The 16,772-nt window shown below is 48.9% G+C and overlaps 2 protein-coding genes across 4 annotated transcripts in view; both read right to left on the reverse strand.

The window, feature by feature from the left end:
• The window catches only part of LOC115120850 (syntaxin-17), a 16,408-nt gene extending 6,036 nt beyond the window's left edge, over positions 1 to 10,372 (reverse strand). The window contains 6 exon segments of the mRNA XM_029649830.2: positions 4,738 to 4,788; positions 4,933 to 5,051; positions 5,245 to 5,437; positions 9,324 to 9,389; positions 9,510 to 9,705; positions 10,224 to 10,372. Coding sequence (XP_029505690.2) covers positions 4,738 to 4,788; positions 4,933 to 5,051; positions 5,245 to 5,437; positions 9,324 to 9,389; positions 9,510 to 9,644 — 564 coding nt within the window. The 5' untranslated portion in view covers positions 9,645 to 9,705; positions 10,224 to 10,372.
• A 3,726-nt stretch (positions 10,373 to 14,098) lies between these two features.
• Positions 14,099 to 16,772, reverse strand: part of LOC115120847 (nuclear receptor subfamily 4 group A member 3-like) — a 36,788-nt gene continuing 34,114 nt past the window's right edge. For all 3 annotated transcript variants that reach the window (XM_065027709.1, XM_065027708.1, XM_065027710.1), the window contains one exon: positions 14,099 to 16,230. In XM_065027709.1, the coding sequence (XP_064883781.1) occupies positions 15,959 to 16,230 (272 nt within the window). In that variant the 3' untranslated portion in view covers positions 14,099 to 15,958. The remainder of the gene's footprint in view (positions 16,231 to 16,772) is intronic.

Here is a 16,772-nt window from a genome sequence, read left to right on the forward strand (position 1 = left end):
CTCCTCTCCAGTACAGTCCCCTCCCTCCCTCCCTGCCCCCTAACTCCCTTCTCTCCATTATAGTCCCCTCCCTCCCACCCTCCCTCTCCCTTACTGCCCCCTATAACTCCCTCCCTCTCCGTTACTGCCCCTAACATCCCTTACTGCCCCCTATAACTCCCTCCCTCTCCGTTACTGCCCCTAACTCCCTCCCTCCCACCCTCCCTCTCCCTTACTGCCCCCTAATTCCCTCCTCTCCAGTACAGTCCCCTCCCTCCCTCCCTGCCCCCTAACTCCCTTCTCTCCATTATAGTCCCCTCCCTCCCACCCTCCCTCTCCCTTACTGCCCCCTAATTCCCTCCTCTCCAGTACAGTCCCCTCCCTCCCTCCCTGCCCCCTAACTCCCTCCTCTCCATTATAGTCCCCTCCCTCCCACCCTCCCTCTCCCTTACTGCCCCTTAACTCCCTCCTCTCCGTTACAGTCCCCTCCCTCCTCTCCGTTACAGTCCCCTCCCTCCTCTCCGTTACAGTCCCCTCCCTCCTCTCCAGTACTGCCCCCTAACTCCCTCCTCTCCATTATAGTCCCCTCCCTCCCACCCACCCTCCCTCTCCCTTACTGCCCCTTAACTCTCTCCTCTCCGTTACAGTCCCCTCCCTCCTCTCTGTTCCAGTCCCCTCCCTCCTGTCCGTTACAGTCCCCTCCCTCCTGTCCGTTACAGTCCCCTCCCTCCTCTCCGTTACAGTCCCCTCCCTCCTCTCCGTTACAGCCCCCTCCCTCCTCTCCGTTACAGTCCCCTCCCTCCCTCCTCTCCGTTACAGTCCCCTCCCTCCCTCCTCTCCGTTACAGCCCCCTCCCTCCCTCCTCCCCGTTACAGCCCCCTCCCTCTCTCCTCTCCGTTACAGCCCCCTCCCTCCCTCCTCTCCGTTACAGCCCCCTCCCTCCTCTCCGTTACAGCCCCCTCCCTCCTCTCCGTTACAGTCCCCTCCCTCCTCTCCGTTACAGTCCCCTCCCTCCTCTCCGTTACAGCCCCCTCCCTCCTCTCCGTTACAGCCCCCTCCCTCCTCTCCGTTACAGCCCCCCCTCCCTCCTCTCCGTTACAGTCCCCTCCCTCCTCTCCGTTACAGTCCCCTCCCTCCTCTCCGTTACAGCCCCTCCTCTCCGTTACAGTCCCCTCCCTCCTCTCCGTTAGTCCCCTCTCTCTCCGTTACAGTCCCCTCCCTCCTCTCCGTTACAGTCCCCTCCCTCCTCTCCGTTACAGCCCCTCCCTCCTCTCCGTTACAGCCCCCTCCCTCCTCTCCGTTACAGCCCCCTCCCTCCTCTCCGTTACAGCCCCCTCCCTCCTCTCCGTTACAGTCCCCTCCCTCCTCTCCGTTACAGTCCCCTCCCTCCTCTCCGTTACAGTCCCCTCCCTCCTCTCCGTTACAGCCCCTCCCTCCTCTCCGTTACAGTCCCCTCCCTCCTCTCCGTTAGTCCCCTCTCCTCTCCGTTACAGTCCCCTCCCTCCTCTCCGTTACAGTCCCCTCCCTCCTCTCCGTTACAGTCCCCTCCCTCCTCTCCGTTACAGTCCCCTCCTTCCTCTCCGTTAGTCCCCTCTCCTCTCCGTTACAGTCCCCTCCCTCCTCTCCGTTACAGTCCCCTCCCTAGTCTCCGTTACAGCCCCCTCCCGCCTCTCCGTTACAGTCCCCTCCCTCCTCTCCGTTACAGTCCCCTCCCTCCTCTCCGTTACAGTCCCCTCCCTCCTCTCCGTTACAGTCCCCTCTCTCCTCTCCGTTACAGTCCCCTCTCTCCTCTCCGTTACAGTCCCCTCCCTCCTCTCCGTTACAGTCCCTCCCTCCTCTCCGTTACAGTCCCCTCCCTCCTCTCCGTTACAGTCCCCTCCCTCCTCCTCCGTTACAGTCCCCTCCCTCCTCTCCGTTACAGTCCCCTCCCTCCTCTCTGTTACAGTCCCCTCCCTCCTCTCTGTTACAGTCCCCTCCCTCCTCTCCGTTACAGTCCCCTCTCTCCTCTCCGTTACAGTCCCCTCTCTCCTCTCCGTTACAGTCCCCTCTCCTCTCCGTTACAGTCCCCTCTCCTCTCCGTTACAGTCCCCTCCCTCCTCTCCGTTACAGCCCCCTCCCTCCTCTCCGTTACAGTCCCCTCCCTCCTCTCCGTTACAGTCCCCTCCCCTCCCTCCTCTCCGTTACAGTCCCCTCCCCTCCCTCCTCTCCGTTACAGTCCGCTCCCTCCTCTCCGTTACAGTCCGCTCCCTCCTCTCCGTTACAGTCCGCTCCCTCCTCTCCGTTACAGTCCCCTCCCTCCTCTCCGTTACAGTCCCCTCCCCTCCTCCTCTCCGTTACAGTCCCCTCCCCTCCCTCCTCTCCGTTACAGTCCGCTCCCTCCTCTCCGTTACAGTCCGCTCCCCTCCCTCCTCTCCGTTACAGTCCCCTCCCCTCCCTCCTCTCCGTTACAGTCCCCTCCCCTCCCTCCTCTCCGTTACAGTCCCCTCCCCTCCCTCCTCTCCGTTACAGTCCGCTCCCTCCTCTCCGTTACAGTCCGCTCCCCTCCCTCCTCTCCGTTACAGTCCCCTCCCCTCCCTCCTCTCCGTTACAGTCCCCTCCCCTCCCTCCTCTCCGTTACAGTCCCCTCCCTCCTCTCCGTTACATTCCGCTCCCTCCTCTCCGTTACAGTCCGCTCCCTCCTCTCCGTTAGTCCCCTCCCCTCCCTCCTCTCCGTTACAGTCCCCTCCCCTCCCTCCTCTCCGTTACAGTCCCCTCCCTCCTCTCCGTTACATTCCCCTCCCTCCTCTCCGTTAGTCCCCTCTCCTCTCCATTACAGTCCCCTCCCCTCCCTCCTCTCCGTTACAGTCCCCTCCGTTACAGTCCCCTCCCTCCTCTCCGTTACAGTCCCCTCTCTCCTCTCCGTTACAGTCCCCTCTCTCCTCTCCGTTACAGTCCCCTCTCTCCTCTCCGTTACAGTCCCCTCTCCTCTCCGTTACAGTCCCCTCTCCTCTCCGTTACAGTCCCCTCTCCTCCCTCCTCTCCGTTACAGTCCCCTCTCCTCCCTCCTCTCCGTTACAGTCCCCTCCCTCCTCTCCGTTACAGTCCCCTCCCTCCTCTCCGTTACAGTCCCCTCCCTCCTCTCCGTTACAGTCCCCTCCCTCCTCTCCGTTACAGTCCCCTCCCCCCTCTCCGTTACAGTCCCCTCCCTCCTCTCCGTTACAGTCCGCTCCCTCCTCTCCGTTACAGTCCGCTCTCTCCGTTACAGTCCCCTCCCTTCCTCCATCATTCTCCTCTCCCTTAAGGTGTCTGCATGCTTCCCAGCTGTGCATATATTATGACGGCATATTGTAACGCTTTTGTTAGTTTTGGTCTTCGGTGAGGGCTTTTTCCCGGCCGTGCTAACAAAACATTTTCTCCAGGCATGCCGGAGTCGGTAGCTGAAGTCTACGCCCCTTCACCTGTGATTGGTCAACAGTAGGGATTCTTCAATTAAATGTTTGATGTCATTCAGGGAGACCGCACCAAACATCTTGGATGTAAAATTGTGCAACTAAGATCTGCTTGGTATTTCAAACAAAGGTATTTTAAGGGATGATGCGAGCACACTCATTCTGAACCGAAGCATGCTGACACCTTTACTCCTCTCCTCAGTCCTCACATCTCTCCCCCACTCTCATATTCACTTCAGTTCCCATTTCTTCACCCTCCCTCCCTTTAAATCCCAGATGTATGTATGGTTGTTGGATGTGAAGCTTCTAGGCTCCAGCCAGTGTAACAGGGGGAGATGAGTGCTTCAGTCAGACACTAGCACTAGCTGAACATCTCAACTTGCCTGTCTCTGTCCCCCTCCCTCCCTCTCTCTCTCTCTCTCAAATCCCCAGGCAGGTACAAACACCGACACACAGCAGTGTTTACCCTGTGGTTGAGAGGCTGAGTATTGGTCCCTGAACGACACCAGTCACCCCAGAGAGACCACAGCACTAAAACATCTTTATGCTCTCTCCTTCAAAACAATCTCCTCTCGGTCTCGTCTCTCGCTCTCCCTCCCTAAATCTCTCTCTCTACACCTCTTTCTGCCCTCCTCTCTCACCATTTGTAAGCCCTCCCTTCCTCCCACTCACCCTCCTATTGCTCTTTCGTTCCCAGGGGATAGAGTGATAATCGGAGTCGTCTGTTTTCCTCCTGGCCTACCATACGCCCCGTTGCCTGTGTTCTCTCCCACGGCACTCTCCTCTCTACTCCCCATGGACACACAGCCCCCTTCTCTCCTATCCTCTCTCGTCTCCCACCTCTCCCCTATGGCCCATTTTCTACCATCCCCCCTCCCCCAGCAGTACGCCTGCCTGCAGCCCAACTCCAGTAACCTGTGGTGTGCTGTGACCTGCTCTCTAAGGAGCCCCAGCATGAATCCAACCAGACAGACAGACGCTAGGCTAGCTGTCGCTCACTACACTGTCTGTCAGTGCCCTCACTGCCCTGTGTGCTAACAGCATGGTTAGCGTAGCCGCAGCAGGCTATCTGTGTTACGTAGCCCTGTCCCTGTCATTCATCCGGTCTCATTAGACACCAGGAAGGCATTGTCTGCTGACCTTGTCAGCTCTCAATCACACACACACACACACACACACACACACACACAAAACAGTGCATTCGGGAAGTATTCAGACCCCTTCTCTTTATCAACATTTTAATCCATTTTAGAATTAGGCTCTAACGTAACAAAATGTGGAAACAGTCAAGGGGAATACTTTCCGAATGCACTGTACATAGAATACTCACATGGACCAGCAGAGAGAACTCTGTCACCAAACCGCTAAGCTCCTTCAGGTCCTGACAAAACAAACTCATATTAACACAACAACAATAATACAAACAAAAACATGACATATTAAAGACATGAATAAATATTATAATCTCTTAATCTATTATTAAAACAATTTGTGAATACAGTACAAGGGGCCCAAATATTCCCACCTCCTCCAGGGTGTCCCAGGACTCAGCAGCACTCTCGTTGAGGGGGATCACTGGGAGGAGGAGCTGCGTTTGATTAACAGGAGGGGGCTCCCTGCCCACATCATCACCATGGGAACCACCTAATGGACAAGGTCAGTGAGAACCAGAGTGACCAACTTTAGATCTGGACATGCTTCTGAAATTCTCAAATTCATAATAAGCATTTAGATGATTTATTAGTTGGTTTATTGGTCAATAAAGGAAGACGTAACATGGCTGACATAGAATGGAATAAACTGATGTATTGAATAGAGGGGAAGGGGGCGGTGCTACCTGAGGATGAGTGGTCTGGGAGGCGTGGTGCCTGTGGCAGAGGGGCGGGGTTAGAATGCAGGAGTAGGAAGTCTTGCGTGGCAGCAGATGCTCGGTCTCTGATTGGCTGAACCAGCCTCTCCAGGGCGGGGCCGTCCTCCGGGCAGATACGTCCACACAGCTTCTCCATCTCTCTAACATTAGCCCTCAACTGCTACAGAGAGGGAGAGAGAGGTTCAACAAGTAGTTCAACTTCCCAACAGATAGATTTCAAAAAGAGGTATGAGAGAGAGAGAAGTACACCCTCATACAGACAGACAGGTTCCAGTGTCTCTGCTGGGAGGAGGAGTGAGAAGGGGGGGAAGTAGGAGGGTGTCAGATCGCCTCCCCTGGTTGTACCCATCAGCCCCAGGGCAGACCAGGGCAGGGGTCAGGTCATGACCAATAGATGCTCCCACGCTAATTAGACATGATGAATAAACATACATACACAGCTGCAGACTGGATTAGCATTGAGCTGCTATGGCCACAGGGAGACACCTGTCAGAACGCTAAAGACCTGTTAGCATACGCTTCACAGATAACACACACACACACAAAGAACATCAACAATAAGAACATTAACAGGTGAATGAGCTCTCTGCGCTGCTGGAGAAGGTTGGTTAAAACCTCTTAAATGTAATCTACGTAATCCCCTAAAGTAATTATTTACCATGAGAGGGCCATAAACAATAACTAGTAATGCTGCAATCTCTACGGTTCAAATTTCCCCTTTCTGGAAAAACAGTTAGGCTGGTGAGGTGTAGTCACCTTTCAAGACACAATATCAAGTACACAGCACGAACATGATTCAAACATGATACAAATATGTCATATGATGGATATCCTATAACTAAACTGTATAAAGAAGGCTTGAAATAACTTATTTGTTCTAAATATAGTATAATCAATTTATAAAATGACTAACTACAAGATTTCTGTATAGTACATATTTGTATATTTATTGTTAAGAGAAAATGGGCATATTTTCTAAAGGTGTCTTGATCAAAACGTCTGTCCCCATCACTGAGAATATTTAATGAACTCGTTAGGCCTTTCATCTCATATAGTGTCCGTCTATCACAAACAGAAAGTGGGTTTTGTTTCAAATCTATTCATTATTTTAGACTACTGGCTATAAATCGATCTGAATGTGGTACAGTGATGAAACCACTCCCCCTCGCTGCATTACGGTGTAAGGATTCCAGGCATATGCTGCTTCATACAGGCAGAAGAGACATGCTACTGTGTCTGTAAAAATCAGGGCTACTGCTCAATGCAAGCCAACTTGATCGATTTATAAGCAAAAATTTCAGTCAGAACCACGCAGGTCCCGTAAACAGGGGACTTTATATCGAAGAGGATTTATTTAAGAGGATATTGTTACTAAACGATAGCATAACCGCCATCGATAAAAGACAGTACTGTGCAGCCGTCTTCATCGACTTGGCCAAGGCTTTCGACTCTGTCAATCACCGTATTCTTATCGGCAGACTCAATAGCCTTGGTTTTTCTAATGACTGCCTCGCCTGGTTCACCAACTGCTTTTCAGACAGAGTTCAGTGTGTCAAATCGGAGGGCACGTTGTCCGGACCTCTGGCAGTCTCTATGGGGGTACCACAGGGTTCAAGTCTCTATGGGGATACCACAGGGTTCAACTCTTTTCTCTGTATATATCAATGATGTCTCTCTTGCTGCGGGCGATTCCCTGATCCACCTCTACGCAGACGACACCATTCTGTATACTTCTGGCCCTTCCTTGGACACTGTGCTAACTAACCTCCAAACGAGCTTCAATGCCATACGACACTCCTTCCGTGGCCTCCAACTGCTCTTAAACGCTAGTAAAACAAAATGCATGCTTTCCAACCGTTTGCTGCCCACACCCGCCTGCCCGACCAGCATCACTACTCTGGACAGTTCTGACCTAGAATATGTGGACAACTATAAATACCTAGGTGTCTGGCTAGACTGTAAACTCTCCTTCCAGACTCATATTAAACATCTCCAATCCAAAATCAAATCTAGAATCAGCTTTCTATTTCGCAACAAAAATTGTAATTATTCGCTCCTATGGCCTATTTATTGCCTTACCTCCTCATGCCTTCTCCTCATGCCTTACCTCCTCATGTCTTACCTCCTCATGCCTTACCTCCTCAGGCCTTACCTCCTCATGCCTTACCTCCTCATGCCTTCTCCTCATGCCTTACCTCCTCATGCCTTACCTCCTCATGCCTTCTACTCATGCCTTCTCATCATGCCTTCTCCTCATGCCTTACCTCCTCATGCCTTCTCCTCATGCCTTCTCCTCATGCCTTACCTCCTCATGCCTTCTACTCATGCCTTCTCATCATGCCTTCTCCTCATGCCTTACCTCCTCATGCCTTACCTCCTCATGCCTTCTCCTCATGCCTTACCTCCTCATGCCTTCTCCTCATGCCTTACCTCCTCATGCCTTCTCCTCATGCCTTACCTCCTCATGCCTTACCTCCTCATGCCTTTCTGTATATAGACTTTCATTTTTCTACTGTGTCATTGACTTGTTTATTGTGTTATTGGCTTGTTTATTGTTTATTCCATGTGTAACTCTGTGTTGTTGTCTGTGTCACACTGCTTTGCTTTATCTTGGCCAGGTCGCAGTTGTAAATGAGAACTTGTTCTCAACTATCCTACCTGGTTAAATAAAGGTGAAATAAAAAATTACAATAAAAAAAAAAAAATCTGTATTTTTTGGGGCAAAAGGCGTTTACAGAACTAAGGTCTACTGATTGAAAGGTGTGTAGGAGTGTGTAACTGGTCCATATTTGTGTGTTTTCAGGCTGTTGTTGTCTCTGGGGGGAAGGGGATATGGAGGGGAGGGGGGACCCCTGAGACCGTTGTATGATAGTCAGTCACTCAGCCAGCGGTGTGTGTGTGACTGTGTGTCAGCCAGTCAGTCAGTGGGGGACAGACAGGCATGTGAAGCAGCAGGACTCCATCTCTGCAGACAAACACACAGTAAACACCAGGGAGAAAGTGAAACCAGGCACACGTTGCTAAATAGGCCCTGCCACACCAACACACACACACACACACACACACAGGGCGTTACGAAACCGATTCACTAGCCTGCTTGTTGCACTCACTAAGTCTTAGGCCTAGTTAACTAGTCTGTAACCTGAAGAATCAGCGTATGCGTCTAGGTGTGAATGTATGTACCCAGGAGACTACCTTACCGTAGGTCCAGGGCTCCGTCTTCACCTCTTGGTTGGCCGGTCCAAGTGGATTATTATTTGTTCAGATGGTGACTAAACATAAATATGTTCAAATCAAACCAGTAGGCTCTCCGAGCTGGTACTCTGACTGACGATCACCCTAATTGACAGCACCGAATGTGCTTATCAACCACCTGGACAAGGTTGCTGCTGCCCCCTGGGGGAATGGAGTGTGGAAGTGATCTGTAGTGTGCTGTCCAAACTACCTAACCTATTCCCTCAAAGTGATGAGCAGCAGAGGGGGGTCTATAATAATATTCACAGTTAGGAGAAAGGGATGAATAGATGAGGGATGGATGAAAATAGAGGCATGCAGACAGAAATACAGAAAGCAGAGGAGCCCACTTCCTGCTAGAGACTTCACTTCCTGCCTAGAGAGTGAGGGGGGGGTGATGCTGTCTTTCTCTGCTTCCCTCTGCCTTTCTTGCTCTCTCTCTCTACTTCTCTTAGGCTCTATCTGTGCTGCATGTCCTTGTGTATCATCACCCATCTTCAACTTCCTTACACACACCCAGCTCAGCGGACAGAAACACACACACGCCACACAGGAAAGCACTCTGCCCCTCCCAAGGGGTTTGAGGGGAATGGTGTGTTTTGAGTGTGTGTGTGTGAGGGAAGGAGGTGGGGGTCAATCCTTCACTTCCAGAGACATGGTGGTGTCATTGTGAAAACACACACACAGACCCTTTTATAACACACACTCAATTTTACATACACACTCCTGATCTCCTGCAGGCACACAGCACACAATCACAACATACTGCATATACTCAGCACAAGGCCAGTGTGCGTGTTTCTATGTTTTACCTGCACAGTGCGGCTGGCATTGATGTGCTCCTGATGAAGGCGATCCCATTGTCCACTATGCTGGAACTGTAAGACAATAACAAGCTCAGTTGCTGCTTCTCTGTGTGTGGTTCTTCTGTAACTTCCAATGGTCGGTGATGTGAGTTTGCGTGTGTATATATGTGTGTGAGTATATGTGTGTGTTACCTTCAGTATATTGCTGTGGTGTCTCTGTAGTCTTTCTAGGTCTGTCGGCAGGGCTACTTTAGTGAACTTGTTGATTGGCCCTTCAAGACGCCTCAGCGTCAGCTTGCCCCCTTCCTCTGACATCCTCCCTGACATCTGACCCCGGGTGTGTTCTCACACCTGCAACCATACACACGTGCTCCTCTTACTCAGCTACCTGGAAGACAGGAGGGAGGAGGTATACATCAAACATCAGTGTGCCACACACAACCACGTGGCCTCTTTTTCTTACACACACACACCTCCTTGTAACCCAATGCCAAACACATCACAACATACCATTTCTGGCTAGTAGGGAGGTTTGCTGACTCCCTCCTGCCCAAGGTTTGAATAACAGGTTCTCAGTCTGTCTCGAGCTGTTAGCTAGCTAAAGAAGTTAAACGACAACATCCGGGAACAAATGATAACAGAAAACTTTGCTTGTTCCAGAGAGAAGAAATGTCTGTAATTATGACATTAAAACACATTTTGACCGAGGTAAGGCATCATCCTCTAGCTAGCTGGGAGTTCTAACGTTATATTGTGCTCTTAAAGTAACAATATAACGTTATAACTGCCAGAATCCGATGTCTGTCAGGTGAGTTAACAGTATGTTAGCAAGCTAGCCAGCACAGCTGACTATTCAAACTTTAAATCTATCATATTTCATTTTCAACCCGTGAACATATGACTTACTTAAAGTAAAAACCCATGAGTGTAAAACTTGAGAGATGCATTCTTCTAGGCTATTTAGTAACTGTTTGTCTCGAATTAGCTACATGTCCAACTTTCTCTTCTGTTTGTAAACAACTTTCTTCCTTGCGCGCAGACGAATTACTTCCGATCTAAAACCTTAGCCCACAGAGAGAACGGTCCGCCCCTTGAGGCTGAATCTACAGCAGTCACAAACAGTAACCTTTCTGATTAATTGAACGTTATTGAATGAAGTTCAATAGTGAATATTATAGCAAGAGGTGAGTGACTGATTTCATATACATTTTTGTAAAAGCGGGAATTGAACTTCTGCCAAGTTGTACATCTATATTGATTGGGTAGACAATATTGATCATGTCAGGCAAATAACATCGACCAATGTGTGACGCGCGGGAACAGCTAGAATTTCCACTCAGTCGGACTATCACCACATGCACGCACGCACGCACGCACGCACGCACGCACGCACAAGTACACACACACACACAAAATATGATGTGGAGCTGCTAGGAGGGTGGAGTGGTGCCAGGTGCATGGTCTGGCTGGGCCAGCACAGCACTAGGCTTAGAGTGGATTATTATGGACATGTCATCTCCTGTGGCTCTCTATTGTGTGTGTGTGTGTGTGTGTGTGTGTGTGTGTGTGTGTGTGTGTGTGTGTGTGTGTGTGTGTGTGTGTGTGTGTGTGTGTGTGTGTGTGTGTGTTTGTGTGTGTGTACATGCGCGTGCGTGCATGTGGTGATAGTCCGACTGAGTGTGACTGTGTTTGTGTGTGCGTGTCTGTGTATATGAATATATGTGTGTGTGTGTGTGTGTGTGTGTGTGTGTGTGTGTGTGATATTGGGGATAGAGCAGCATGCGCTCCTGGTCCTGCTGGGAGATAAGCAGATCTATAGCAAGCCTCTGTACCTCTGTCATCACCTTTAACATTTAACACATACACACATACACGCACACACACACATACACGCACTTCCTGTGCTGGTTGGAAAGCGTTTGAGGAGGCCTCTCTATTTATGTCATTGGGCCTCAAACACCAAGCCTGCAGGGGGGCTCCCCTGGTGTGTGTCTAGTCCCACAGGGAGACTCCCGCAGCAGAAAGGTAAAGCCACAGCAGACTGAGGGGGAGGAGCTGAGCACACAGTGAAAGTCTGGACACCCACATCACACCACAACATTGTGTTGTTTCAGATGTGTGTCTCCCATAAAACTTCTCAAATAGTTGCCATCCCTTTTAATAGCCAGGCATTCGGCACACATTTCAGCAAATAGCACCTGTTTCAAATAGATGCCGTGTCTAAATTAATTGTTTGCGAGTGAACTTCAGTGAGTAGATTGCTCAAAGAAGATAAAGAAGAGGCATTGATGAGACAGCAGTGTGGTTTGACATGGTCGACTCAACTACGGTGGATACAAGAGGTGCAACGAGTGAGACAATGGTGCTGAAATTATGGGCAGGCTAGTCTTTGCATGTCTGATCTGCGATAGATTTGTTATTACAATGTTTATACTGGTCATACTGGTCACAATAACCAATATTTGTTTGAGCAAGAGCTCAAAATGTTCACCTAAAATGACATACCCAAATCTAACTGCCTGTAGCTCAGGACCTGAAGCAAGGATATGCATATTCTTGATACCATTTGAAAGGAAACACATTGAAGTTTGTGAAAATTTGAAATGAATGTAGGAGAATATAACATTAGATCTGATAAAAGATAATACAATGAAAAGAAGCATGCATTTTTTTTCTACCATTATCTTTGAAATGCAGGAGAAAGGCCATAATGTATTATTCCAGTCCAGGCACAATTTACATTTTGGCCAGTAGATGGCAGCAGTGTATGTGCAACGTTTTAGACTGATCCAATGAACCATTGTATTTCCGTTCAACATTTTGCATCAAAGCTGCCCAAAGGTGCCTAATTGGTTTATTAATAACTTTTCAAGTTCATAACTGTGCACTCTCATCAAACAATAGCATGGTATTCTTTTCACTGTAATAGCTACTGTAAATTGGACAGTGCGTGCGTGTGTGTGGTGGCAGGACACAGGTGCCATCCGTCTCAGTGTAATCCAGGAAGTGTGTCTCAGCAGGAGAGGAAGTGCTTCAGCGGGGAGCCCCTCCCACTCATGAATATTACATTACCCCCCATAATATACTCACCTGACTTGACCAATTTTAAGTACTGGCAGGCAACAACACAAAGAAATACCTAAAACACTAAAAGGACCAAGGCACTCTTCATAGAATTACTTTAAAATGCCTTTATTTTAGTTCAGTAAAACAAAAAGTGTAAAACTCTGAAGCGTTTCGGCGTCCTAGTTTTAAACGGTTTGGTCAATTGAACATGCCATAACTAAAATAAAGTCATTTTAAAGTCATTCTATGAAGAGTGACTTGGTCCTTTTAGTGTTTATGACCATTTTAGCCCTTTACCAAAGAGCACCTTCCACCTACAACATTCTACTGTGGTATTGCAGCAGGACTTCCTCCCTTCATTTGCTATAAACAAATAACACTTTTATATTTATATATATATAATATTTACCATGTTGTACTGTTTTGTTGTTGGTTTGATGGCTGCTGCGTTCACACACAACCTTGTTATGTGTTTGCAATAACTGTTTTCAGGATCCCCTTTAAAAAAAGGCTCAAAGGACTCAAAGGACTATTCTGCCTCCATCTCTGATAATACATCTCTGATAATAAATACATGTAAACAGTGAGATACCACCTGCTTAGAGTATGTGTGTGTGTGTGTGTGTGTGTGTGTGTGTGTGTGTGTGTGTGTGTGTGTGTGTGTGTGTGTGTGTGTGTGTGTGTGTGTGTGTGTGTGTGTGTGTGAGAGAGAGAGAGAGAGCTGTGTGTGTGTGTGTGTGTGTGTGTGTGAGAGAGAGAGCTGTGTGTGTGTGCGTGTGTGAGAGAGTGAGCTGTGTGTGTGTGTGTTCTAATGGGAGCTCTAATTAAGACTCTGGGGGTATCTGCTATCTGTCAGCGCTGATCGATCGCCTGGCAGAGACTGACAGCTCCTTCTGTGTGTCTGTGTGTCCGTGTGTGTGTGTGTGTCCTTGTCTTTCACTTCTGTCGTTGAGCTCTCTGCTCTCTGTGTGTGTTGGTGTTATGTCACTCATCACTCAACACTGTCACTACCTGTGTTAGAGGAGAATTAACACACACACACCGTCTCTGTACACAGTGTGCCGGGCCTTTCACCTGACAGCTTACTGGACACAGGGACATCATTCTCTTTGACAGAGGGGCAAGATGTTAGAGTGTTCTGAACACACACACAGACCACGTGGTCAGGCATGGGCGATGTTCTAAACAGTTTAACACCTAGATTAATGTGTGTGTGTGTGTGTGTGCGTGTGTGTGCATGTGCACGAGTGATGGCAGTGACAGTATAGACGGTGTGCTGTGAAATGTCACCATGCCGATCGATCATGTTTAGCGAGGGTGGAGGCTGATCTGGTCCTCACGCTTACATGAACCCTCCATCCTCCTCCATCCACCTCCATCCCTCCTCCTCTACTCCCCATCCCTCCATTTCCCTACTAATTTTCCTCTCCTCCGTGTGAGAGCCTGAAAGGTCCCTAGAGAGAGGAGATCCCCTGACCTGTCAAGAGGAACCAACCGTCACCACACACACACACGCTCAGACACACACACACACACACACACACGCTTAGACACACACACACACACACACACACACACACACATGTGCACGCTCAGACACTCGGACACAACCACACACACTCAGACACACATACACACACACGCGCGTTCAGACACTCAGACACACACACACACACACACACACACACTTAATTTCACATATCACACTTATTCAGTGATTTTTATTTCATTTATTTAGAAATGTGTGCAGGATCAATTCCTTGCAGTGAATCCTCTGGTTTCCCTCATTGTCCTGATATAACATTAATTCATGGTACTGTGAGTGATGATGATGATGACAATGATAATGATGATAGGATCAGCAGACTCAGTCAGTCAGAATAACCAGTCAGTCAGAATAACCAGTCAGTCAGAATAACCAGGTCTACTTCATGATGTCAAAGTGATGAACAAAAACTCCAGTCAGAGGGAAATAGAAAACAACTTTTTTTACTTCTTTTAATTTCTCTTCTTCAAAAAAACAATGCACAACTTGTACCACAATATTTGAAAAAGCTAAAAACACTTGAAAATATTAGTTTTGTATATATATATATTTATATATCTATAGAATTGTATTTTTTCCTTCTTTCAAAACGGATGCCTGTGAGTGAGTCTGTGATGTGTAATGGTGGATGGCCGGGTGGAGGGGGGGGGACCACACACACACACACACACACACACACACACACACACACACACACACACACACACACACACACACACACACACACACACAGGCGCAGTCTGACACACAAACCAGGCCAGGCTGTCATAACAGCTTCATAAGAGCTTATAACAGCTTATAACACACCATGCATATGCTCCTGTACTCCAACACAGAAACACATAGACAGTAACACTGTCCTCCAGTCTCTCACAGCCTCCATATTACAAACATATAAAAAGAGCATGACTGCGGAATGTTTCAACCTCTCCCAGGCCCCTTACAGTCATCCATGGAGCACCCTTCTAATCCCAGCCCCCCTTTCCTCCTCTGCTGTTCTCCTCCTCTCTGCCTCTTTGCTCCCTCTCTCGGGGAGCAGGGTGGGTGTGTGTCTGTGCTTGTCACCCTCTGAGGGTGTAAGTGCTGCTTGCGTTCTTTCCTCCAATAATCCTAAGAGTTCATTCTTAAATCTACTACAGCCAGTTCAAGTCTGAGAGACTGAGTCATCAATGGTTAGTTCTCAGTACCTCCTCACCAATCTCTCTTTCTCCCGGAGCTACTGACAGACTGGCAGTACATGGCCAGTCTTAGTATTAAAATCATTTAGAGTTTGAAATTAAACCTTTCCATCTCTAGCTGTTGCTTTTTAAAAAAAAAGATAGCACTAAAGAAATTGCACTTGGACAACAGAGCCAAACAGCAGTCAGTCACTTCACTGTGTGTGTTGGGTGTTTTATATAGATCTTCTGTTTTAATGCCTTCTGTTGTGTGACTAAGCTCACACACACACAGACAGATTGCTGGGTCACTCACGCTGTACGTCGTCTTGACTGACGATACCTTTTTTTATTTAAATGTCTCCTTCCTCCAATTTCGCAGGGGGAACACGAAACAAACACAGCTTCTGTTTCCCTGGGACATCATCAGAGCGTCACACAGCTACTCACACAGACTGCCTTCCCCTGCCCCTAGGACAGACTGCTATGAACTTAGACTGAACCGAACCAGACTGAAGCAGGCCAAACCAGTCCAGAACAAAGACCTGGGTCTTATTTTCCTCCTTCAGGCATAACCAGACTAAAACAGGACAGAGAAATGTCCCTTTCATTTTTTTTGTCATCCTTTCAAATCCTCCCATCACACGAGAGAAACGGTCCAGATAGAAAGTGGTAAGCATATGAATAATTGTCTTTATGGCGTGAAAAGCATTTTTTGATTGGTTGTCCTTAATGAGTGAAAAGCAATTTGATTGGCTGTCTCTCAGCGTAGCTCTGAGTGTGGCTGCGTGGTGCTCTGGGGGGGTGGGGTGGGGGGGGTGTCTTAAACAGGATGTGACACGTATGTGTGGGCATAATCAGCCCAGGCAGCATCAGTAGGGCAGAGTGTCTAGGAACCTGTCAATCAGAGGTGGGGGTGGGACTAGGTCCTCCAGCTTCAGGTAGAAGATCCTCTGCAGACCCTGGGTCCTCTGGGAGCGGAGCTCCGCCCTAACACCCAGCACACGACTTAGAGGGGGCGTGGCCTTGGAGGAGGAGGAGGAGGAGGAGGAGGGGCCAAAGCCCAGGTGGTCTCTAAGGCAACACACCACCTTGTTCTGCAGCTCCTCAACGCGCTTACTGTCCTTCAGTCCTGGGACCTGCTCTGTGGAGATAGAGGGACAGACGGGTTACACACTAAACAGATACACAAAGAGAGATACAGGACACACATGCACACAGTGCTCCTCCACTTGCTCAGAGCGCTACCAGCTCGAAGCACAAACTCCATCTTGTTTTCCATTCAATTCCATCTCATTAGTTCCTGTGGATCTTGTTGTTATTATGTTACCGCAGCCTTAAACCTTAAACAGGCTCTAAACCTCCGAGACATACACACCCTGTCTGTGTCTCTCACTGCAGATCAATACACACACTAACCTAACATACCCCCCACCCGAGTCCTGTGACGATTTACATATAAACACACACACACACTCTCACATAAACACACTCGCCTGCTCTAAGAGGTTGACATCAACACAAGTAGCCAGTGCTCAACAATTAGCAGATTATTCGCTCCTGTGAGCAGCCAAATGAGATTAGACACACACACATTCACTGCCCTTAGCAACCCGACCAGCCTTAATGTGACACTAACTCATTCTGTAGAGAACAGGGTGTCCAGACAGTCGCACACACACGTAG

The sequence above is a fragment of the Oncorhynchus nerka genome, linkage group LG14 (genome assembly GCF_034236695.1).
Source record: "Oncorhynchus nerka isolate Pitt River linkage group LG14, Oner_Uvic_2.0, whole genome shotgun sequence".
Taxonomy (NCBI): Eukaryota; Metazoa; Chordata; class Actinopteri; order Salmoniformes; family Salmonidae; genus Oncorhynchus; species Oncorhynchus nerka.